This window comes from Eriocheir sinensis, chromosome 16 (genome assembly GCF_024679095.1).
Source record: "Eriocheir sinensis breed Jianghai 21 chromosome 16, ASM2467909v1, whole genome shotgun sequence".
Lineage (NCBI taxonomy): Eukaryota > Metazoa > Arthropoda > Malacostraca > Decapoda > Varunidae > Eriocheir > Eriocheir sinensis.
The window spans coordinates 13,011,562-13,037,049 of record NC_066524.1 but is presented as its reverse complement, the minus strand read 5'-3'; the positions used below and the strand labels follow the sequence as shown (position 1 = coordinate 13,037,049).

The 25,488-nt window shown below is 46.2% G+C and overlaps 1 protein-coding gene across 8 annotated transcripts in view; it reads right to left on the bottom strand.

Annotated features, from left to right (window-relative positions):
• Nucleotides 1–215: 215 nt before the first annotated feature.
• LOC126999311 (homeobox protein extradenticle-like) overlaps nt 216–25,488 on the bottom strand; it is a 59,230-nt gene continuing 33,957 nt past the window's right edge. The window contains exons 3-7 of one of the 8 annotated variants that reach the window (XM_050861755.1): nt 19,069–19,204; nt 17,099–17,195; nt 10,672–10,790; nt 5,109–5,202; nt 216–4,306 (exon numbers count right to left, since the gene is read on the bottom strand). In XM_050861755.1, the coding sequence (XP_050717712.1) occupies nt 5,161–5,202; nt 10,672–10,790; nt 17,099–17,195; nt 19,069–19,204 (394 nt within the window). In that variant the 3' untranslated portion in view covers nt 216–4,306; nt 5,109–5,160. Of the gene's footprint in view, nt 4,322–5,108; nt 5,203–10,671; nt 10,791–17,098; nt 17,196–18,896; nt 19,033–19,068; nt 19,205–20,074; nt 20,211–25,488 lie in introns of all 8 variants that reach the window. The other 7 variants (XM_050861756.1, XM_050861754.1, XM_050861751.1 and 4 more) reach the window with 7 other exon arrangements.

The window sequence follows — 25,488 nt, the reverse complement described above, 5'->3', positions numbered from 1 at the left end:
GTAAGGCATTTTTTATGCAGTGAACTGGTTATGATTTCAAAGATAATGGGTAGTGATGCAATTATAGCATTTGCTGGATCCGGATGGAGTACACCAACACCAAGATAAAAGGTAGAAGACATTAGGAAAGGCCTTTGTAATGCAGTGGACTAGCAATGACAAGAATGCTTGCAATGCCGTATAGAGAAGGCCTGTCCCGGGTAAGGAGTGAGGTATTGTAGCCTTTGAAATCATTTATTTGATAACATTCATACCTAATAGTAAAAGTTTGTATGTTACATTACATATAAACAGTGCTTCTTCGTCTCTGGCTGGGCGGGCCGGGCCTCCCTGCCTTCGGCCGGGGAGGGGGGCAGCGCACACTCAGACGCCCGCTGGCCAAACACTAACGTAAAAAGTGGCTCTAAAATACTGAAGTCTGTTTCCTTACGTTTAGAGTCGCGAGGCACTGGCCGTGTGCACTGCCCCAGGCCACGCCAAGCTGCTGGTATACTGGGGACCATGGCGGGCAGCCGTGACACTGGGGGGGCGGCGACTCCACGCCCAGGGTTGCCTTAGCAGGACTGAAGGGGCCCGCGGACTGCCAGGCATGAAAACTCCAAAAAAATAGCCAACCACAAAAACAACACTGAATTTCTTTTGGTATACTACAGTTTTTTGTTAAGCTTAGTATCTGTAAAAATAAAGAAAGTTGTGCGTTCTGTAAAAACTTCACAGCCCGCAGCAACTTCCAAATGTAGTAGTAGTATCCTGCGGAGCCTCTTCAGAAACAGGCCATTTGGGGAGGAAAAAACCGCAACCTTGGCAACCCTGCTGACGCTGGTGATTTGTTCTGTTCAGGGTGGAGGGGAGCGGAGGTGGGGAGAAGGGGGTTAATTAGGTCAGGGGTCAGTGTCACGGGTAGCGGCTACAGCATTTTTTAGTAAATGCAAACCAAGAATATCCTGTACCTGACACTAAAATAATCTAGTTTGAGCTTTCAGTTGAACCTTAAAAACACAATGAGGTCTGCAAGTAGTCACTCACTGCAGAGAGAAAAAACTAACAAAAAGAACATCATGGATAATTAATATCATCATGAGGACTGGCTTGGCCTTCTGGCAGCCGAAAATACTTACAATGCAACTTATGCATGACAATACAAAAGACAGTAATATACACTTACATCACACTCACATAGCAAAGAGGTTAGAATGGTTAAGTGAACTAATAAGTGAAATGAGTGAATGGGATGTTTCCGGCAGGAGGCAAAACGGGCGACGGGACATTGATACAAAACAGACTTCATAGAAAATGGTTGTGGTTGCAGGAGCACAGGGCAAGTTGGCAACGATCACCTGCACAGGAGTTAGGGGGTGAGGGCTGTACCTTGTGCTCGGTTTGGCGCGCCCGTTTTGCATCGCCCGGAAACACGGGTAGCACTTATCTCTCACCTCTGCAAATAGATTCTAATGTACAAGCACACACGACTCGTTCAAAAATATATGATAAAAAGTAAAAAGGGGAAATAAAAGGAAAAGAGTAGGAGTGGGGTAGGAAATATTATCTTAATTAAAAATCAGGTTGGGTGCCTTAAAAAAGACCCATCCTACATAAATAAAAGGTGGCTAAAACAATAAAAACAATAACTACTTACATGAAAAATATGCTAAATTGTGTAAGTAAGAATGCACCAATTTTTTTTGCAGTCTTTCCTATACCGTCCTTCAGGGAGAGAAAAAGTAGCGAGATTGTACTACTAATACTATTACAAAACTGGAACAAATACACAGCAAAAATACACAGTATATCTCTACAAGAATTGTGAGAAAAATTACGTATTTTGGTACAGGACGGTATTGGAGAGTACGTCTAGGCAGTACATTTATAGTTATTATTCATACGTATTCAAGACAGGAGATTTATTCTTGCATCATTCACTACAGCGACAGCGAGGAGAGACAGAAGAGAGCTCTTTTTTTTTTAAGTTACATGGAGACATCTATGGTACACCTCAGCAGCTCAGAAAAAAAAGTCAAACAAAAAGATCAGGTAAAAAACAAAGGAAACAAGTGGTGGTGGCCCTGTCAGCGGACCACAGGAGTCAAAATAACTCTAATAATAAACAGTTCATGAAAAGAGGGCAGGCTACTCTGCTTATTTATTCTTTGTAGTTATACTTTTGTCAATGGAGAACATTGTTTTTTTCGTATACTGCAGTATTTATCACTGTATACTTGTGGTCTAGCTACCTTGCACTACTCCTGCACTAGCCATACAAACATGCGCGCTCGGCAGCTCTTGGGCCTCGTGGCCGCCCGTGTGCTGCCACTCGTGCCCAACGCTGCCCTTACACTACCGTACAAACCGTATGGAAAAAGACTTAACAGTACCAAAAAGTTAAAACAGATTGCAAAGAGTATTATTAGAATTTTTCTATCAATTACTAATAATATACAGTTACACAAGACCATCTAGAGCTTTTTCCCTTTTCAGTTTTTTCCGAGTCTATCTATCCATATAAAAATAGACCTACATCAAAGTTCCAGGTCCTTAAATTGTTCATTATCCAGTGTTATCACAAGATCATCGTCAGCATGGTCTTGTCTTCCCCTACTTAATACCCTGCATCACCGGGGGCGCCGCTGGGACGCCCCACACCCTCCATGCCTTGCTGTGGAGGGCCCAGGAGGAGTCACACCGCTCTTGTCCTACGGCCGCCCCCACGCCACTCCTCCACCGGCCGCCACCACCACCTGTGTTGGCGGTGGTGGTGGCCAGCAGGAGCAGGGATGTGGGTGCGGCCGTCTGCCTCTCAGCTGGGAGTGGCGACCCCCTGCCAGCAGGATGTGGCCCTGGGCAGGGGTGCAGCCACTCCCTCTAACTTCCACAAGATCAAGAACACAGTAACTCAGGCCAGTCGGGGACCTGCACACAAACATATACACAACCCATCAAAACACAATGAAACACAAACAAAAACAACGGAAACATCCAATCAATGTGCTTGTAAACAACAGACATATGAGAGCCAGTTCGGTCTGACCATTACGCTTTACCAGTCTTGGTGCTGCTGCCGTCCAGGGTACGTATACTGGGTTGGATGGGCCCACTGGGCGTCGCGGCCGACAGACACGCGCAGTGCGTCGGGCCGCCCAGTGGAGCGTGTGCAGGGCCGGGGGGGCAGCCGGGCCTCACTGGCCACACTCTCCTACGCTACATGGATACAGAGGCTTGTACGGGTCGCCGCGGACCACCGGGCAGCCGGCCGGCCTGGGGGGTCGCGCGGGGCGGGAGGGCTGCCGCTAACATGCTGGAGCCCACCTCGCCGGAGGTGACGCCTGGTATATCTGGCTCACTCGCCAATGAGGAACATGTATGTATTTTTTTTTAAGAATGTTCAAACAGCAGAAACTTTATTAAAAGCCTACACATATAAGCAACACTAGTGTGACTATCACATACCAACCGTATACATGGTTCTGGGACTCCCTGGTACTGGGAGGGTCCACCGCGCGCCACTGGACCCACCTCACCTCCCATGCCACCTTCTGTTGTACACATTCAAGACTGCCAACCACACAACTGGCTGCCAAATGAATTTCTTATCCGTTCATATATACATTGCCTCTTAAAGTATATGACAAGAATAGCGCATCACGAGCTCTTTCCATTAGCCAAAAAGGCTTGGACCCTCTATAGAGATCATAATCCCGCCGTGAAGGTGAACGTGGCTGAGTGTGCTCACAGAAGAGTGGCCACAGGCGGCTGGGCGCGGCATCCGAGTGGACGGGTGGATATCAAAATGACGTAGCACTATGGGTCATGAGAGCGTCACCCGTGGGCGAGGGGTGGGCCAGGGCAGCGGCAGTGTGGTGTGTGGAGCGGCTGAGGGGGCTGAGGCTACCCGCCCCGGCTCTCGTATACTGAGGACTCGGCGGCACCGCTGGTCCACGCGGCTGCAGGGCGCGTGGCGGTGGCGGCGGCGGCGGCCCGCTGCCACCACACTGGGCTGGCAGCTCTCGTCGCTTCTGCCAAGGGTTGGGGGCCAGGTGCGGCCCAGAAGGCTGGGGTGCCGGGGGTAGGCCGGGCCGAGGAGAGCCACAGGCAGCCCAGTTGTGGCGGTGAGCCGGAGTTGCACGGCCTGCACTGTGTGTCTGAGGGAGTGGTGGGCCGCGGGAGGTAGTGTGGGGGCGGGGCGGGGCAGCCTGGCACTTGGGGGTCCGCCGCTGCTCGTTCAGGAAGAGAAGTTAGAGGCTGGCCAGGCCACCCCACCACGCCGGCCAGGACTCCACAACCCGCTAACCGCCCACGCGTCTTATTGCTGCTGGAACATAAAAAACTGTATATCAGTTAATGTGAAAGTAGTTGTGGAGTGGCTGAGCTCAGACACTAGAGTGTGAGCAGCCGTCTACATGCCCAGGCTGGCTGTGGCACTGCACACAGGCCACGGCACACAGTTACTGACCTTGAGTCCTAAGTCGTGCACTAGGTCGCTACTCTCTAGGTCTAGGGTATGTATGTTAAGATCAAGTTAGTACTCAAGTCTCAAGTTACAAAGTTTGTTAAGTCACAGACATCAATCACTAAGCAGACAGGTTCAGTGTCACTATGGTGCAGTGCAGCAACACAACAACATGCTGGGTGGTGTGACGCAGGCGCTCGCTGGGTGCAGCCGTCACACATGGGAAGGGAGTCACAGCAACACTATTTCAGGTCACAAACAAAACAAACAAGACAAAACAAGACACTCAGTCAACAAGGACTGCAACACAACCATGCACTGGGAACTATTTCTACAGTAGGGAAGAGTACAACAAACAGACTACCACACCACAGGGTCCCTGGCATGCCTTGTGCTGCAGGCCAGGGACACAACACACACAGTACAACACAGCACACTCTGCACGGCACACAGGTACAGGAACAACACCACTACAACTAGGAGTGCACAGGTTACCAGCGGGTGCAGTCACTACTCTCCTGGAGGCCAATACATGTTCTCAAGTGGTACACAGTCTGTTGCTCTTTTACTTGACTAACCACTAACTACAACACACTCAGGTTCTTTGCGGGCAGACAAGCACATTCTGAGGGCGCAACCGGCCACTGAAATATAACCAACTAACTTTGGGTGTGGGTGGAGGGCGGGCGGGGCGTGGGCGGAAGTGTTTGAGCCGCCTACACATCAGGTGACTCTGGGTGGAGGTCGTAGCCCATGCCCTGGTGAGGAACACCCACGTCAGTTCAAGGCTGGGCGCTGAGGGCTGTCCCTTACACAGCACCACACCAGCACCCGCACAACACACACCTAACACCCTGATGCATACGTCTAACCTTCCACCATCATGTTGTGAGATAATCCTCAAACCTCATCCACACCAACACATAAACCCAGGACTTTCTTAAAGTCTTCCTTCCTAAACCACAATTGAGGATAAAAACATCAATCAACCTTACTCTTAACCTCATAGTGACTTGATAGACCTTTCATCACAGCAAGTCAATGAAATAGGAGGAAGGAAGAGAGGAGAATGGGGGATGAACTGGCAGAGGAGGAGAGGAGACTTGCTGAGGTAAAGAGGCTTCTAAGTCACAAGGGATTTAGAGTGAGATTGATCCCTTTTTTAAATCCACAACTGTCCAAGGTATACCTACAAAATGCTCTTCATTGCATTATGTACACTCAATCATTTTCTTTTTCAACCTCTTCTCTGTAACCTATAAATGATTACATGAACAGAAGGAAGAACAGTCCATGCCATCATCATCATTGACAAGTCCCAGATCACACACTTCTCTGCATGGTCATTTCCTTCCACCAGTTTGTATAACTGGGTTCCTAATAACATCACATATTAACATAATGAAAAAATAACTGAGTATAATTAACATGCACCATATTTCTACAGCCCCATTATGTCCTCTCAGCTTAACCCCTTCAACACAAGGACGCGTATACTGCATCCTTGCGTGCCCCGTACCATATCTGAGGACGCACATACTGTGTCCTGGCGTGCTTTAGCCAATTTACAAGTTATTTTTATCTCTGTATTTATGCTTACATCTCAAAACTATCAATTAATTTATGTTTCTTTATGTGCACCATTTAATTCTGCATGTTTTCATATATAATACATGATGATTATGTTGAGTTTATGGCTGAAAACTTGTTATATTCAATAGCGACATTTGAAATTTGGCGCGCGCAGCGATCTCAGATACTGCATGGGGCGCTGTTTTGGCCCGGCTGTAGTGAAGGGGTTAAAACATACATACATTATCACATTCTATTATACCTCACTGGCAACATACATTTTCTTTTGTGTTACATTCTAAGGTAATTCTTTCAAGAGGGGAGCATCATTACACCTCTCCATCCAAAATGACCTCCCTTCTGGCCCCTCATCTCTACTTTCTTTTATAGGAGCAGTGCTTAGCAGGCTTTTTTATTCATCTTTGCCCTTGAGTTGCTTCCTTTATTATAAAAAAAGGAGAGACACAGGGACAAGATAATTAACACCTGTCCTTAACATCATAACATCCTACCATCGCTTATTAGAAATCAAACCAAAATCATCCTCACACAGTCGCTAGTAACCTGTCCCACATGAGGCAGAATGTAGCTCACTCTAGCGCCGAGGAAAAGGCTGCCCCACAAAGGAAGCCACTAAGCCAGTCACACTCCATTCAGCATCATATAAAACAGCTTTGTACCATGACTCAGCATCTGTGGCCTTCATTGTGAGTGTGGTGAAAACATCAAATCCGGGAGGCAAGATAACACAAGATGGGGTTTAGTGGCGCAATCCTGTGAGGCCATGGTCTGTTTTCTTAACCCGGTAGGAGCGGGGATCATGTTTCTTAATGGTCCCTCCAAGCGAGAAAAATGAGAAAAAATCACCCCTCACACAAACCATTTCATAATATATATCAAATCATTTGTGATCAGATTATGTATCATCTATTTTGGGGTTTTTATATCATGGCACAAATTTGGCCCGTCGCTGCTACACGGTAAAGCCACAAATTTGGCCCGTCACTGCTACCAGATTAAATGCATCAAGCTCCCACTACAACCATTTCCTAAGGCCACAGATAAGATTAACCGGGTTTCCATGGGTGCAAATGTCATGTAAAACTATCACAAGTATCACAAAACACTCCGTGAAAGTCCCAGCAACTTTTACGTGGGTCTTTTCAAACAAGTGAACTGAGGCATTGATATGTTAAAAAGTATGGGCCTTATCCTTGTTGACTTCAAAGCCACTGGACGGCACACAGGATTTGACTCAGTGTGAAGCATCGTGCAGTGTTAGTGATGATGCTGGGCTAAAAAATGATGCAATGGTGCTGAGGAGGAAGGTGCTGAATGGCTATGTGGCTTATGTAATCTCTCTTTGGGCTAATATATATTTTCAAAGTGATGCAACAAAAGTCTGTTCATTCAATTTCCAGTGGTCAAAAAAATAATACGTAAGGCAAAAGTGTGTTCATCTAAATTCCACTGATCTCAAAATTTTAATAGCATGAATTCTTGAAAACAGGAAACCATAATGAAAAGGAACACTCCAAATTTGTTAAGGGAGAACATTGTGATCCATACATAACAATTGTCTGAAATTTGGAAAATATGAAGTATAAAAATAAGGTAACAGATGAATGGACTTTTGCAGCATCTGATTAGGGTAGGAAGATAGAGGATATAGTATTGCAGATTATTCATCCTCCATCTTCCCCTTCTTCATTATTCACACACTCACACTCTTACATGTACGACAAAGTGATGAAAGAATATATTTAGCGGCTAACCTTTTCTTCGTACTTTACATGGTTTGGATATTCCTGCATGAGCGGGAAACAAAAAAGAAAAGGAAAAAGAAAAGTTACCATTAATACTGTATTGATGCTGTTGCTATTATCAAAACTTTCATTATTATTATCATTATTATTATTATTATTATCATCATTATCATTGTTATTGCATCAGCGTCCATGCAAGGTTCTTAAGTTCATCACATCTGTGAGATTATGAACAATGATTTAATTGTGGAGAATATTAATAAGCAATGAAGTAAGACAAACAACAGCCTTATCTAACATTCTTTCCTTCTCTCTAGCATGCCTTCATCTAGTTTTAAAGCAAGCTGAACTATGTGCTAAGTATAACAAAAAATCTTAAGCCTAAATTCAGTTCTCAGGGTGGTGGTGGTCACCCAACGTGTCTTCTGTCTTCGTTGTCTTGCTTCTTCCCACACTTCACTGGCACGCACACAACACATGAAGGTGAATGTCTGCCTGGCCTGGTTCTGTTTTTCATGAAAGCCAAACACACTCCAAACTTTCTAATCTCCAGTGCTTGGTGTTGCAACAACACAGGTGGTGTGTGAGAGGCTGTACAATAATCACATTCCTAACTGCACCATATTCTTTCAGTAAAACTAGTCACTGTCAGTTAGTAGGTCGGTCAGTCTGTCTGTGTGTATTGTGCAAGATAGTTTTAATGTGGATTAAAAGTGACAGAAAATGAGAAATTAAAAGTTTTTGAGAATTCTGTGATGGTGGTGATGGCTTGTTCATTTTTTGGTCTCCTAATAAGTGATGAATGTCTTGACTGAGGTTGGTTTTGTGGGTGTGACAATAATATTCTTGAATAATTCAATTATATCAGAACCAGAAGTGTGTTTTAATCATGTCAGGCTGTCAGTGTTCATGTCAAATGGCTGGTGGAGAGAGGAGAGACTTCTGCTGCCTTCAGCCCAGTAGCCTTGTTGTCAGAATTAACAAATAGTACTAATTTGAAGAAAGATTTTCCTCAAGCTGTGTTTTTGATGTATCCTTTGTCTTGGCAACTTTTACGTATGGTCATATGGTTTTGCTATTTTAGGGGCGTGACTTGGGGGCTCAAGATCAAATGCCTTTTCTGATGTCATTAGGGTTTGAACCGCCTCGCCCTTGCTCTTCCCTTCCATGGCTTGACACTAATCCACTAGACCACTGCAACCCTTTTTTTTGTGGCATCCAAACTCAGGAAAAGTCTCCATGTCAAGCAGAGGCCCCAACACAACAGCCTGGTTAAGAATCTTCCTTCTGTCTGCATTTGAGGACTTTCTAAGGTTGTGTCCAGAATATGCATGGCTCAAAAATTCACAGTGAGCACAAACAGCCAAACATTATAAATATAACCATTTACTTGTTAATCTTTTTTTGGGGTAGATCTGAAAGTTTGGAGTGTACTTAAGCTTACTTGTTTATTGAAGGTCCAACTTTTCACTTTTTTCTATTTTCTTTTTTTCACTGAACGTGTGACTCCTCCTGCTGGTCAGCCTTAATCTGCTGCACAGCACACCGAGAAAGGCGAGTCTTGATGCTCTTCTGTTATTCTTGTCTCCATGACGGCTTATAATATGGAACCTTTTACAAGTTTTCTTGCAATCGTTTTTAACCATTAGAAGTTAGCTTACAAAATGTGCCTTACAGATATTCATAACCAAATGGGGAAATATTAGGAAAAAACGGGTTAATCATACACTCGGTCCACACTTCATCACAATCGTACTAAACACAGCAGAGTGGTAATAATCAACACCACAACCAAGTCACGGCAAGATGAAGCCAGCATAATTATCTGTCTTCTCTCCCTTAGTCTTACTCTGGACCTTGTGTGTTCAGGGCAGACCAAAACACTCTAAAGATAGGCCCACCAATTCATACACATCCTTCCAACTTGTAAAACTCATGACAGAAATAACACTGCCTTGGGAAACTGACTAACAGTGTCAGTGTAAGGAATGTTTAGAAACTCTTTTTGTGGCATTAGATTAGTTTCATACACCTGAATTGCCTGAATCACCTGAATTTCTTTTAGTTGGCATTTTCCTGGTACAAGAACCAACTGGAGTAATGCATATGAACTGGTGAACTTACGCTAACCTCAAGACTTCCAACACTGTGGTGGCAGACCATTTTAGATGTGTGTGTGTGCTCTGAAATGTGTAAGTCTAAGAATCAGGGTGCTAGTGTTAGAAAAGTAAGTGTGTAAATGGCTCAAATGCTGGTGTCAGAGAGAGAGAGAGAGAAAGAGTGGATCAGTGTAACCAAAGCCCAGGTCATGAAGGAAAGAAAGCCAGTGTCAATGTTGATATAGAATGCCAGCTTCCATTAGGGGTGTGCCAATGTAGATGTGGGAGTGAGATACAAGGGCCAGTGTATTTAAGTGTAAACAGTGCCAGTGTCATGAGAAGAAAGTGATATAGTATCTGTGTAGAGAGTGCCAGAATGAGTGAGTGAGGGAGTGAAATGCAAGGGCCAGTGTATGGAAGTCTAACCAGTGCCAATGATATAGTGTCTGTGTGCAAGGACCAGTGTATGTAAGTCTAACCAGTGCCAATGATATAGTGTCTGTGTGCAAGGGCCAGTGTATGTAAGTCTAACCAGTGCCAATGATATAGTGTGTGTGTAGAGTGCCAGAGTGAGTGAGGGAGTGAAATGCAAGGGCCAGTGTATGGAAGTCTAACCAGTGCCAATGCCAGAAGAAAGTGGTGAAGGGAGTGCCACTGTGGGAGTGTATGGAGTTCAGAAGACAGAGGAACAGTGCCAGTGTAGGTATGTGGACAGTGCCGGTGTGGGTGTGTTAGATGAAGTGCAAGAATGTCACTGGCTGGGAGGGACACACTGCCGTCAAGAACTCACCCCTACTCCTGAGTATCCAGAACCGTTCATGCCTGGGATGCCGTAGCCCATGGAGTCCTCGCCAGGCTGGGGGGACATCATGGGCCCAGGGGTGCCACTCATGCTGTAGGGCGACGCTCCTGCTGGAACAGGGGACACAGCATTAGCCTTTACCCATGCTGACCCTGCCGCTGGGTGACAAAGGCAGGGTACGAAGGGAAGGGTTTGATGCTACCTGGTCACCCTATCTTCACCCCTTCACCCTGGCTAACCTCACATCTCTCTCTGCCTTATGTCACCTGTACTAGCACTAATAATGAGGTTGTCTACCTTAGTGATTGTTTACTCCAGTGATTGTAAGAAGGCTAGAGAGCTAACTATTCATAACTAACTAAGTATTCATTCATAAATATATACCCCTCTCTGCATCTCGTCTACCTTTCTTCACCTTGGCTCACGTCACCTGCCTCAAATTACTTCACTTCACCTGTCTCTATGCCACACCTGAGATATTTGATGCTAAAGGTGTGATCTCTTCCTATATAAATAAAATAATCCACAAAATAGTTACAACACTGAAGGTCTAAAAAAAAAAACATTACTACTAAAATATCAATCAATCTAGAGTCTGAATATGCTTAGAAAGGTCTGACTGAAGTGATTAATAAAAGAAAAGGAATTATAGCCTTCAAAATTCTGTTAACTAGAATTATCTGTTTGTATGGCATTCTATTGGTTTCATATTTAGAGGAATGTAAAACAGAGGATGAAGGTAAAATTCAATCTCCTAAGAAACTGTAACATCTTTAACATGTCCTAAGCTATCTCTGGATATACATTCTTATTGCTTGTATAATGCTGAACGGCACATCTAAATCGTCTAAATAATTAAATGTTACCTCACTCGTCACACACACACACACACACACACACACACAATCTCTTTCTCTCTCTAGTTCCTTTCTCGCTCCCCCCCCCCCCTGTCTCTCTCTCTCTCTCTCTCTCTCTCTCTCTCTCTCTCTCTCTCTCTCTCTCTCTCTCTCTCTCTTTCACGTCAATCATCTCACAGTCCATTCACTCCCAGCCCCCGCCCCCCTTACCCCCCTCCCTGTACCCCCACCGCCCCCTGTCACGCGCCGCCACGCCCCCTTCACTCTCCCCCCACGTCACCAGAGAGAGAGAGAGAGAGAGCGAGCAAGAACACCCCTCTCTTTCCCTCCTCCTCCCCTTCCGTGGCTGCCAATCATTGAACTCGCTTTAATATTTCATCACATGTTTCCTCCTCCTCCTCCTCCTCCTCCTCTTCCTCTTCCTCTTCCTCCTCAGATCAGGCAATGGCAGCTTGGGCGTCCCTCTCTCTCATTACCGCGCGAGAACGAAGCATTAAATCACGAACTAAAGGATTCTCTCTCTCTCTCTCTCTCTCTCTCTCTCTCTCTCTCTCTCTCTCTCTCTCTCGGCTGCTTGCTCTCCCTCGTGTCAATGTTGGAATCCATCATGACAGTTCGCCAAATCTCTCTCTCTCTCTCTCTCTCTCTCTCTCTCTCTCTCTCTCTCTCTCTCATTTATCCTTTTTGTTTTATTCCGTTTTCCCTAAATTCTGGCGCTAACAAAAAAATATAAATCCTCACAAACACCAAATTATTCCTTGCTCTCGTTCAATGTCACGTCCATTTTCTCCATTTTCCTTCTCTTATTCCATTTTTCTTAGTTCTCGCGGGTGATACGAAACCTACAACACTCACTAAGTCAAAATTAATCGATTCTCTCACAATATGTTTCTTTCATCTTGAGTTTACTGTATTTTAGGATCAAGTTTCTTTATTCCCCTTTTTCTTGTACCCTATTCCTCTATTTTTTTCTAACTTCTGGCGGGAGACGAGAAACCTAACCTCACTAACTCATTTACTCTACTCTTAATGTTTCCTCCTCTAGTTCAATGTCTCGTCCATTTACTCAATTTTCCTTCTCTTAATCCATTTTTCTTTAGTTCTGGCGGGTGATACGAAACCTATACTCACTAACTCAAAATTAATCCATTCTCTCAATATGTTTCTTCCATTTCGAGTTTACTGTATTTTAAGACCAAGTTTCTTTTATTCCCCTTTTTCGCATTCCTATATTTCTTCTAACCTACCTACAACACTCACTAACTCAAAATTAATCCATTCTCTTTACCCGGTAGCTGCGGGGGTCATGTTTCTTAGGTTAGGTTAGGTTAGGTTAAAGGCCCCTCTAAGTAAAATAATGAGAAAGAATCATCACTCACGTAAACCATTTCATAATATATATCAACGCATGTGTGATCAGTTTATGCATCATCTATTTTGGGAGGTTTATATCACGGCAGAAATTTCGCCCATCGCTGGTACGCGGTAAAGCCACAAATTTGGCCCGTCGCTGCTACCGGGTTAATATGTTTCTTCCATCTTGAGCTTATTGTATTTTAGGACCACGTTTCTTTATTCTCCCTTCTCGTATTACTTTATTTCTTTCTGATTTTTGGCGGGTGATAAGCATCCTGACCTCACCAACTCTTTTACTCCACTCTTACTTTGGGTCGTATTACAAGACATTTCGTTGTCAAAATACACATATTCGACAAGGCTTTCGTAGGAGTTGTGGGCATTTCCAGCAGTAGTTTTATGACCCTGGTGGTAGTGTGACCCTTCCTCTGTACCGTGAACCTGAAGAAACACTCATTAGAACCCGATTGACCCCCTCTTTGACCTTTAGAAATAGCAGATGTGAGAAGCCAAAGTGTTTTATGATGCCGACTTTAATGTTTCCTCCTCTCCAGGCTGACTCTAGTTTACGACCACCTTTAATCTATTTTCCTTGCATTCACCGGTTTTTCATAAGTTATCCCAAATACAAACTCACAATTATTTCATCTTTTCAGTTTATTCTTGTTTACGATTCTGTTTGTTTATCCTCTTTACTTGTTTTCACCTATTTCCTATTGTTTATTTTCCTTTCTTGTATCTGTTTATTTTGTTATGTTATGTTACTAACTCAAAACTATTACATTCTCTAATCTTTATTTATTTCTTTTGTTATGTTCTTGCGTGATAACAATTACTCATACTAACTCAAAACTATTCCATTCTCTAATCTTATTTGTAGTTTAAGTCCACGCTTGTTCATTCTCCTTTCTTGTTTTCACCTCTTTTCATTAACTTCTGACGAGTGGCATTACAACAAGTCACACTAACCCAAAACTTCAATTCTCTCAGATTATATTAGTTTAAGACCACGCTTACTGAGACTCCCTTCCTTCTAATCGTTTATTTTCCTATATAGTTTAAGACCACGCTTACTAATACTCCCTTCCTTCTAATCGTTTATTTTCCTATATAGTTTAAGACCACGCTTACTAATACTCCCTTCCTTCTAATCGTTTATTTTCCTATATAGTTTAAGACCACGCTTACTGAGACTCCCTTCCTTCTAATCGTTTATTTTCCTATATAGTTTAAGACCACGCTTACTAAGACTTCCTTCCTTCTAATCGTTTATTTTCCTATATAGTTTAAGACCACGCTTACTAAGACTTCCTTCCTTCTAATCGTTTATTTTCCTATATAGTTTAAGACCACGCTTACTAATACGTCCTTCCTTCTAATCGTTTATTTTCCTAGTTCTGACGTGACAACAAAATATTACAACTCGTACAAACCCAAATTAATCTACTTTTGTTTATTTTCCTTCCTACTCAAACTAACCCCAAACTGCTGCGTTATCTCATTTTATTCGATCATAAGACCACATTTGTTTAATCTCCTTTCCTTGTCCTCACCTATTTTCGTTAACAAGTTCCGGAGAATGACAAAACATAACTCACACTAACCCAAAACTGTTCCTTTCACTTCTCTCTATTGTATGACCACATTTGTTTGATCTCCTTCCCTTGTTCTCACCTATTTTCCTTAACAAGTCCCGGCGAATGACAAAACATAACAACTCGTACTAATCCAAAACTATTCCTTTCTCTCACTTCACTCTATCGTAAGACCACATTTGTTTAATCTCCCTCCCTTGTTTTCACCTATTTTCCTATTTCAAGTTCCTGTGACGAAAGCCTCCCCCTACCCCTCCCCCTTCCCCTTCGGCGCGGCGGGGCTTAATTTCAAGACCCTAAGTTACTGGAGCATAATAACCCCCGGGATGGAAGGCCCTCGCGAGGCGCCTTGGCAGGGGAAAGCGGCTTCAGCGGACGCCTCCACTAAGGGCGCTAACGGCAGGGAAGGCGTCGTGTGTAGACCTTCTCCCATTGACTGCACTTGTCGCCTCCTCCTCCTCCTCCTGGTCCTCCTCCTGCTCCTGCTTCCCCCTCCTCCCTTTCCTTCTTCCTCCTTCTCATGTTTCTCCTACTGCTTCTGGTCTTTCTTCTATTGCTTCTTCCTTCTCTTCGACCTTCTGCTTCTCCTTCCTTTCTTCTTCCTTCTCATGACTCCTACTGCTTTCTCTCCTCCTTCTCCTATGGCTTCTTCCTCTTACTTTCCCTTCCCTTCTTTCTTTACCTCTAGTCTCCTGCTTCCCCTTCTCTTCCCTCTTCTTTCTCCTCCTCCTCCTCATCATCATTATACTCCTTCTTTCTTCCTCCTCCTATTTCCTTTTCCCTTATTTTCATCTCCTCCTATTGACCTTCCTTCTGTTTCCCTCCTCCTCCTCCTCCTCTTCCTCCTGTTCTTGTTACTCTTTCCTCCTTCCTCTTCCTCCTCTCATATTACTTTCTACCCTCGCCATTGATCCTCTCCTCTTCTTCTTCCTCCTCCACTACTTCCTTTTCTCTATCTCTCTCTACTCGTATTTCTTATCCTTCGCCTCCTCCTCCGCATCATCATCATCATCATCATCTTCATCGTCATCGTCATCTTCATTCCAATCTCATTTCTTCACGACCTCAGAGCTACGGTTCATATCTTTAAAATCTATGCCCTCGTTGTTCAAATCCGCCACTGTCTTATTCTCTTCCTCCTCCTCCTCTTCCTCCTCTCTTCCTTCCTTCCTTCCTTCCGTCTCATCCACTTCCTCCTCCTCCTCCTTCTTCTTAATTAAACGCTCTTCTTTCGTCTTCTCCCTCCCATTCCACACAGCATTATTCCCTCGTTTATCTCTCTCTCTCTCTCTCTCTCTCTCTCTCTCTCTCTCTCTCTCTCTCTCTCTCTCTCTCTCTCTCACACACACACACACACACACACACACACGAGATGCACACTCCATACAGAGGCGGACAAGGCCCTTGTATATGGTTAGCATCTGAGAAGGCGAAAAGAATTGCCCGAGGCGATACAGAACGCTTAACCCCAAGGAAGCTGATTTAGCAAGAGATATGAAGTTTTCAATTAAGGTTTTGAGTTAAGGATAGACCCAGAATGTTTATTGTACAAGAAGGGGTCAGTTGAGTGTTATCGAAGAATGGGGGATAGGTGTTTGTATGATTGCGTCGAGCTGACGGGTGGAGAAATTTAGTTTTTGAGGCATAGCCGGACACTAAGTTCCTTCTCACCCATTCAGAAATTTTAGCAAGGTCTGAGGTTAAGCGTTCCGTAACATCTAGCTTAGTTGTGTAGCTCCTGTTGAGAGTGTGGTATGTTAGTGTGTGTTGAGTAATGCAATGTAGAGTCATTAGTATAAGTTTGTTTTGGAAATCAGATCATTAATAACAGAAAGAGAGTGGGATAAAGAACAGCCCTGCCACCAGTGTTGATAGATTTAGGGGAAGAACAGTGACCGTCTACCGCAGCGGACAAAGATCGGCCAAAGAGGAAAGAAATGAAAGAACAGAGAGAGAAACAGAATGAAAAAAAAGCAAAGATTTTTGCCAGACTATCTCAAAAGCTTTCGAGATGTCTGAGGCAACAACAAGAATATCACTGAAAAGGCCAAGAGAGGAATCAGTTAGGAAGGCAAGAAGATCACCAGTGGAACTCCTCTTGCGGGATCCGTCTTGGTGGTGAGAGAGAAGGTTGAGGGTTGATAGATGCTCAAGGAATTTTCTGTTGAGGATATAAGATGATCATAGGTAAGGCTCGGGACGAGTCCAACCTGTACACTGGTAAGAAGGTGAGGGTGGCAGGGAAGCAGGTGTACCTCAGGTGAGAGAGAGAGAGAGAGAGAGAGAGAGAGAGAGAGAGAGAGAGAGAGAGAGAGAGAGAGAGAGAGAGAGAGAGAAGGGGGTGGGGGGATTGGCAGTAGTGAAAGAGTACTAAAGGAAAGGTAAGAGAGATAGATAAAAGAGAAGGGTGAAGAAAGATTGAGGGAGAGAGAAGCAAAGAATAACTGATAGATAGAGAGATAGACAGTGTGTATGTGCGTGTGTGTGTGCGTCCGTTGGTGCGTGTGTAAGTGTGATGATACTTTACCTCATATCACCTGTAAAAAAAAAGTTGAAAAAAAGGTAAAGGCAGAAACCAGTCATTATGGGAACAGAACGAGGGCTTACCAGCGGCCTTCTTAGCGGCGTACAGGTTGGCCTCCTCTTGAGCCTTGCCTATGTTCTTCTTATATCTGATGCGCTTGTTGCCGAACCAGTTGGAGACCTGAGGGAGGGGCAGACGAAGGTGTAAAGCGGGCCTGAGGAGCTGCCCGTGATGCTCCTCCTCCTCCTCCTCCTCCTCCTGGTGCTTCGTCTTCCTCCTCCTCCTCCTCGGTTGTATATGTCATTCATTGCTTATCTTTTATTATTAATTTACTCTTAGGCTACAGTCATGCTCTTCCTGTCACCTTAGTTTCCCCAGCTCTTAAATAATAGCAAAATTGCATTATTATTATTGTCATTATTATTATTCATTGTTATTATCATTGTCATCATATATGTATCATTACTACCGGACCAGTGGCCATGTATAGAGCTAATGTATCATATATCACTCGTCATCACTTGAGAGTAAGGATGTGTTAATGGTGTGAGGTTATTGGTTAGTCATGAACACCGGGGCAGACCACGTGCGGGGGGCATGCGTAGGGCTAGGGGCTACACAGGGCTGAAGGAGGGAGGGAGGGGCTGGAGGGGTGAGGAGAGGACGGGTGGCAGGGAGGGTGGTACAGGCAGTCAGTGGTCATACAAGCAGCAGCAGCAGCAGTACAAGCATGGCAGCAGACAGCCAGCGGCAGCAGCGGGACAAGACAGGCACGCAGGGAGGGGTGCCAAGCGGCCAAGGCACTGAGGGACAGACAGACTGGCTGGGTATCCAACCTACAGAGATTTTTACAGCATTTTGTTGTTGTTGTGGTTGTTGTTCAACATTCTCTTTTTTGTTCATTATATTTGAGGCGAGTGGTCGGTGTGGCGCGCCGGGTGGATGGCCGCAGCCACACCTGGGTGAGTGTGCCGTCTGAGGGGCGGCGAGAAGGGTCGAGACTCACGCAGTACAGAAAAGGTTGGCTGAACAGCAGCTCTAGACAAGCGATCTCGATCTTCATTAGAACGAAGTGGCAGAAGCGGTCACAGACTGACACTGTAGTGGTGGAGAAGCGGCGCGGCGCGGCGGCCTGCGAGGAGCTGAGGCGAGCCGCTGCCGGCACAGAGAGACACTGACAGTGTGCACTACGTGGACGACAGGAGCGCCAGGAGCACCCGCCGGGGCGCCGCCCGCCGCGCCCTGCACGCCGCCGCCCGCGCTGCCCACCCACACGGCGCCTCCACGCCCGCGCAGCGCGGGGCGCGGGCGGCCGGGGCCCTCCTCGAGTGTGCGGGGCGTGGGGTCCTGGGGCGGGGCGGGGCGGCGGGTGGAGGCGAGGGCGGCGCGGCGCTCCGGGGGCAGGCGCGGGTCGGGCGTGCCGCTGGTTAGTGTATTAGTGAAGGTGGTGTGCGGCACGCCTCCTCCCGGCGTGGCATCACGACACAGCAGGTGTAACAAGGTGGTAGTGACTGTCCCTCGAGGGACCTGACAAGGGCAGCGCGGCAGCCTTCCCGTCCCGGCGCGGCGCCCCCGGCCCGCGCCGACACACCACAGTCACGACACTCGCCGCGTGCATCGTCAGGTGGGCAAACATTGAGCACAAGACAAAGAAAAGTTTAACTCTGTGTGGCTGGGAACAAGGTGACAGACTCAAGGCTGGAGCATGACTGTGCCTGGTGACCGTGATGGGGACAGTGCCGTGCCTGGGGGCCGCCCGGCCGGCTGGGAGGGGGAGGGGCCTCGCCGGCACCCGTGGGCTGGCGGGCTGCCTCCTGCCGCTGCGGAGTGGAGTGGGGGGCGCGGTGCCGCCCACGGGTGCCGCGGGCCCGGGCTGCATACCTGCTGCACCGTGATGTCGCACAATCTCGCCAGTTCCTCCTTGGCTTCCTCGCTCGGATAGGGATTGGACAAGTGGGTATAGAAGTAATCATTCAGGAGCTCAACGGCTTGTTTACTAAAGTTTCGCCTTCGTTTCCTGCAAGAAAGTGAACGACACCGTTACGTTCTTTACCTGAGCCACTGTTATATTGGACTTCCGGGCCAACTCCTCTTTGGCCTCTTCACTAGGGTAGGGGTTACTAAGGTGCGAGTAAAAGTACTCGTTCAAAATCTCTGTAGCTTGTTTGGAAAAGTTGCGTCTTTTGCGCCTGAAAGAGAACAGCCATAAAAAACACCTTGACCAAATAAAAAAAAGCTAAAGGGAAGTGACAACGAACTACCAAAAAGCGGAACGACACCGTCCACCAAAGCGTTATTACTCCCGTCGCCCGCCGCCCGCCGCGCCGCCCCCGCCGCCACCCCGGGGGGCAGCGGCGGGGGGCGGCGGTGCGCGGGGCGGCGGGCCACAGACGGGCCTGCTATGAAGCTCTACACCCAGCAGCTGTCTGGAAAGTCCCCAAGGTCAACACGTAGTCTCCGCCACGCCCTCCAGACGCGGGTGGCGGTGCGTGCGTGCCGGAGACCCACGCCTCGCCCTGCCACGCCTGCACACTCAGCACCAGGCACCGGGCACGCCGGGGGCTGCCGCGGGGCTGGTGAGGGGGGAGAGGGAGGGGCACGAGGGGGAGGAGGTGGTGATGGTGGTGGTGGTGGCATAGGGCTCACCAGGCGCTCTAAGCTTGGTGTAAAGTGAAACAAGGTCACCAGCCTCGCCCCGCCCCCCTCCCCCCCGCCCCCCGTCACACACCAGTCAAGGGTAGTAGTCGAGAATTAGGGAGAAAACAACTGAAACACAACTCCCGTCACGGTGAGTCAGGCAGCGGGGCACTAGTACACGAGGGTTGGTAGTTCGTTGTCGGGTGGTGGTGGTGGTGGGCGGAGGGGGGCGGGGTGATGGCAATGAGGGGGAGTGGGTGGCTTTGTGGTGGCGTGGCGGTGTGTGTGTGTTTGGGGCGAGGGAAGGGGGGAGGGGGGATAGCATAGAGCGTGGTGGTGGAGGTGGTAGTGGTGGTGGTAGTGGTGGTGGCAACACTGGCTCCGGTGGTGATGGTGGTGGTGGAGGTGACAGAAGGATGTACCTGGTTGATTGTAATGCCACACCGACGAGCCAGTGCCTCTTTCTCCTCCTCAGAGGGGTACGGGTTTGACAGGTTGGAGTAGAAATATTCATTCAGAATTTCAGAAGCCTGCTTGCTGAAATTTCGGCGACGTCTCCTGCAAATAACAGCGGTATAGAAGGATGGTGCCGGGGGGCCGCACCTCAGGGGGGGCTCAGTCCACCACGGCGGGCAGGTGGGCGGGAGGGCGTGGCAGCGCCTCACCTGTTAGACTTACTGTGTTAGGTGGACTCCCTCCCTAACACTCCCGCTGGCCCTGGTGGACTGAGGTGTGCCCAAGACGCTGTAGGGGGAAGCGTTAACACTCATTATGTGGCCCGCAGCGGCGGCACCACGGGCCGAGGGGAGGGGCGGGGCGGGGTGGTCATTCTCCTGCCCCGCCCCACCCCGGCGCTGGCCCCGTGTGGGTGGTCAGAGCTCTCAGAGGCCGGCGAGCACCTTGCACAGGTGATATGAGAAGCAAGATCCAGGTAACTCAGCTGGTTAAGAAATGGTTACTTTAAAATTTACTTTTTTTCTTCTCACAATTAGAAATTATTATTTTTTTTATTCTAAAACTGTATTCTCACAATAGTAAGGATCTTATGAACTGTTATTCAGCTTCTAAAGGAAGTGAGTGTTTTAAAGTGACTGCTTTAATCTCTAAAACATTTTGAGTTCATGTCATTAAACACTGAAGAAAAATAAAATAAAAAGTCTTCGAAAGCAATATTCTGCTTCTAAAATTATTTTCTAGTTTTCATATCAATCAATTTGTCTTTAGTTTCCTAACGGTGATGTCACACAGGTGAGTCATCAGGTGCGTCTTGTTAGGTCCACTGAGAGCTCCGACAGACACTATGACAAACAAACAAATACACTGACACACACACACACACACACCTCCTTACTTACCCTTACCTTGTGTGTGTGTGTGTGTGTGTGTGTGTGTGTGTGTGTGTGTGTGTGTGTGTGTGTGTGTGTGTTCTTCCAGCCTGAATATGAATAAGAAAAAAATATCAATAGGTTAAAAAAATAATAAATAAAGGAAAACAAAAATAATATCCAACTTTACGATTTCTTCTGAAGGTAACTCTCTCTCTCTCTCTCTCTCTCTCTCTCTCTCTCTCTCTCTCTCAGCTGATCACCCATTCGTCGTTTTATTCAATTGTTCACTCAAGGACCGCGACTGACAGGAGGGAGGGAGGGAGAGAGAGAGGGAGAGAGAGAGGGAGGGAGAGAGAGGAGAGAGGAGGAGAGAGAGAGGGGAGGAAAATGCAGTTACAGGTGTGTGGAGGAATGGGAGCAAGGAAAAGGGAGATAAAAAAAAAGAAAAAGAAAATACAGATCAGGTAGAAAAAAAGTTGAAGATGGAAGGAAGAAGAGGAAGAAAAATAAATAAAGAAAAGAAGTAAAAGGAGGAAAAGAAAGGAATAGAGATAAATGAGTAATGGAGGGCAATAAGGAATGAAATTAGCACCAGGGGAGGAGGAGGAGGAGGAGGAGGGAGGAGGAGGAGACTGTGATGACGAAATGAAAAAGAAAGGGAGGGAGAGAAAGAGGGAAGGGAGAGATGAGGACAATTAGGACACGAGGAAGAAATGAAGCGATAAGGGAGGAAAGGGAGATTAGGGATAAAAGGGGGAGAATCAGAGAAGCAGAAAGACAAAAGGATGAAGAAGATGAGAAACAGAGAAATAGAGAAGAAATATGAGGGAAATGAAGGAAAATAAGAGGAAAAAGAGGAAGAGGGAGAAGAGGGAGAAAGACAGGGAGAAGGGAGAGGAGGGGAGGGGAGAAAGGGAGAATAAATACGAGGAAGAAATGAAAATGTAAAAAAAAAAGCAGGAAGGAAAAGAAGAATTGGGGAAAGAAAGAAAGACGAGAAGAGACACAGAGAAAAGAGGGAGAGGGAGAAGAGGGAGAAGGGAGAGGAGGGGAGGGGGAGGGGGGAGGGCCATAAATCACCCCTCATCACCAGACTGACAACCAGCAGATGATAAAATACAAGACACTCGCGTCCTTCCCCTCAATCAAACCGCCCTCTCCCCTCCCCTCCCCTCCCCTCCTTCCCCCTCTCTCCCCCAGGTCCAATTACCCCCATAAGCCAGCGGACGGCTACCAGATTAACCCCAGGGGAAGAGAACGCCCTGCAAGAGACCCTAAGAGCCCCGCGTTCTCTAAAAACCCACATGAAAACAACAGTAACGACGCATTCAAGGGAGGGAAGTGCGAGGGTGCTTGGGTGGATGTCCTCCCTTTATCTCTTCACCTTGGGTTGTGGAGGGTGGAGCAGGGTGGAACAAGGGTGGAACGGAGAAAAACAGGGTGGAATGGCACGGGCTTAAGGGAGAGGATGGGATAGAGTGGAACAGGGTGAGAGAACTAGCTTAAGGATAAAAAAAGGTAAACAGGGTGAAATGTGATAGGGTGTAAGGATGAACAGGGTGAGGCAAGAATAATGGGGGAAAGACATAGACAGATAGATAAATAAAAACAAATAGATAGAGATAAAACAGGGATGTGGAAGAGATAGGAGTGGAATAGAGTGGAACAGGGTAAAAAAGGCTGTATGGAGGCAGGGGTTCAGTGTCAGGGAGGGGTGAGGGAAGGAAGGTAGGGGACGAGTCAGTAAGAGGTAAGGGGGGGAAGGGGTGCAAGTCAGGGGGGGTCCGGGGAGGGGGTAAGGGAAGGTTGAAGGAGGATTAGGGGGTGAGGGTGAGGGGGGGGTTGAGGGGGAGGGGGTATCTCTTAGTGGCTTTTATAAGGTGGCGGAAAAGGTTGCACGGATGGCTTATGGCTCGTAAAGCTGCCGGACACTCGTAAAGAAAGGTACAATACAGCCCTTATCCCCCCCCCCTTCTCTCTCTCTCTCTCTCTCTCTGTTCTTCTCTTCCTCCTCCTTTTCTTCCCCTTAACATCTGTATTTCAATCCATCTCTTCCTTTATCTCTATCTATCTTTATCTATCTATCGCTATCTATCTTTATCTCCCTATGTTCGTATTTGTTTATATTGATCTCTTTTCTAATGTTTTTTTTCTTTATTTTCTTATTATTTTTAGTCATCTTAATCTATCTTATCTCTTGCTTTCTTCTATTTCTTACGATTCTACTTTCTGATTCTCTCTCTCTCTCTCTCTCTCTCTCTCTCTCTCTCTCTCTCTCTCTCACGTAAGAACAGGAGGAGGAGGAGGGGGAGAACGAAGAAGAGGAGGGACTGAAGAACTAATTTGAAGGGCCTCGACACGTCCTCCCCCTTCGCCCTCTCGTGACCTACTGCCGAACTAGACTTAGATGAGCGCCAACACCCCCTCGACACGCCCTCAAAGTCTTCCTGCCCGTAAGGAACGACGATAAGGCGGTAGTAAAACGGTAATAAAAAGGAGCATAGTAACCTAACCTTCCCCTCCCCCTTCCTCTCCCTTTCCCTCTCCCTCTCCCTCTCTCTCGAAGGTAAAGGAAGAAAGGGAAGGTTTTATGTCTTGATTTTAGGGGTGACGAGTGTTTTTTTTTTTGTGTTGTAACGTGTTGAAGGAGGAACAAAATAAGAGAGAGAATAGAAGAATATAACAGATAAAATAGGAATGGAAAAAAGGAATAAGATAGGCGAAATAAAGAGAAGGTAAGTGGCAATAGGGAAAGAGAAATAAGATAGGCGAAATAAAGAGTAAGTAAGTGGCAATAGGGAAAGAGAAATATAAAGAAAACAAAGAGTGATGAATGGAAAATAAGAGGTAAAAAGGAAAAAATAAGGATAAAAAGGAAAAAAAGAATAAATAGAGATTAGAAACAGAGATAGATAGATAAAGAGATCAAGAGAAAAAGCGAAATCAAGGAGAAAAACAAGATTAAACAATGACATGAAGGAAAACGAAGAAAAGTAATAAAAAATACGAAGATGAGAGAGAGAGAGAGAGAGAGAGAGAGAGAGAGAGAGAGAGAGAGAGAGAGAGAGAGAGAGAGAGAGAAACAAGATTAAACAATGAGATATGAAGAAAAACGAAAAAAAGTAATAAAAAAACCAAGATGAGAGAGAGAGAGAGAGAGAGAGAGAGAGAGAGAGAGAGAGAGAGAGAGAGAGAGAGTTGTTTACGAGGGCCGGGGGAGGGGGTTAAGAGGCACTGAGCATCGGGGCGGCGGTCAGGGGGTGTCGGCGGCCGGGAAGTGGCCCTCAGCTTACTCTTAGCGGGGGGAGAATGGCCCGTAAAACTGAGTGACTCCCGCTACCTCCCTGGGCTCCCTCCACCACCACCACCTTGCATCCCCTCCTCCTCCCTGACCTTCCTTCTCTCTTCCCTCCTCTCCCTTTACCTATCACCTTCCTTCTACTCCTTCCACCATCATCACCACCAATACTACCTTCAATTTCTCCTCCCTTACCTTGTCTTTCCTCTCCCTTTGCCTTCTACCACTCTTCTCCCTTCTCCCTTACCTATCATCTTCCTTCTATTCCTTCTACCATTATCACCACCAATACTACCTTCAATTTCTCCTCCCTTACCTTGTCTTACCTCGTCCCTTACCTTCTTCTCTCTTCCCTCCTCTCCCTTTATCTTCTCCCTTATCTATCACCTTCCTTCTATTCCTTCTACCATCATCACCACCACTACTAATTCCTCGTCCCTTACCTTCCTTTTCCCATTCCTTCTATTGTTTCTTCTACTCCTACCTTCTTCTTCCCTTCCCTTCCTTCTCCTATTCCTTCTACTTCCATCACTACCATATTTTCTTCCTCCTCCCCTACCTTGTGCTATTTACCATCCTCCTCCTCCTCCTCTGCTTCTTCTCCTCCTCCTACTACTATTATTACTACTATGACCTCCCATGTTACTGACCTTCCCCCCCTCCCCCTCCTCCATCCTGTTGCTCCTCCTATATATCCTCCTCCTCCTCCTCCTCCTCCTCCTCTAATCTTGTGTCCACATTGGTTTGTTTATTACACCTATACTGAACTGCTCTCTCTCTCTCTCTCTCTCTCTCTCAAAAATAACTAAATGGGAAGGTCTGTGCAAGTAACAATAACAAAAAAGAATATTCCCCATAGAAAAAGGGTATTATTATTATTATTATTATTATTATTATTATTATTATTATTATTATTATTGGAAAACGTATACACTGATGATGATAACGAGTCGCAGGTGATGACGAAGCATGGGTGTAGCAGTAGTAGTAGTAGTAGTAGTAGTAAGTAGTAGTAGTAGTAGTAGTAGTAGTAGTAGTAGAAGTAAAAATTGAAAGTGGCGGTAGTGACAAATCCAATAAAATAAAACAATGCTAAAATAATAACATAAACAAATAAATAACAAATAAAATAATGGATAAAAGATAAAGTGATGACAGAAGTGAATGGGATGATGCAAATACAACAACAAAAGGTATTAGTGATGAAAGG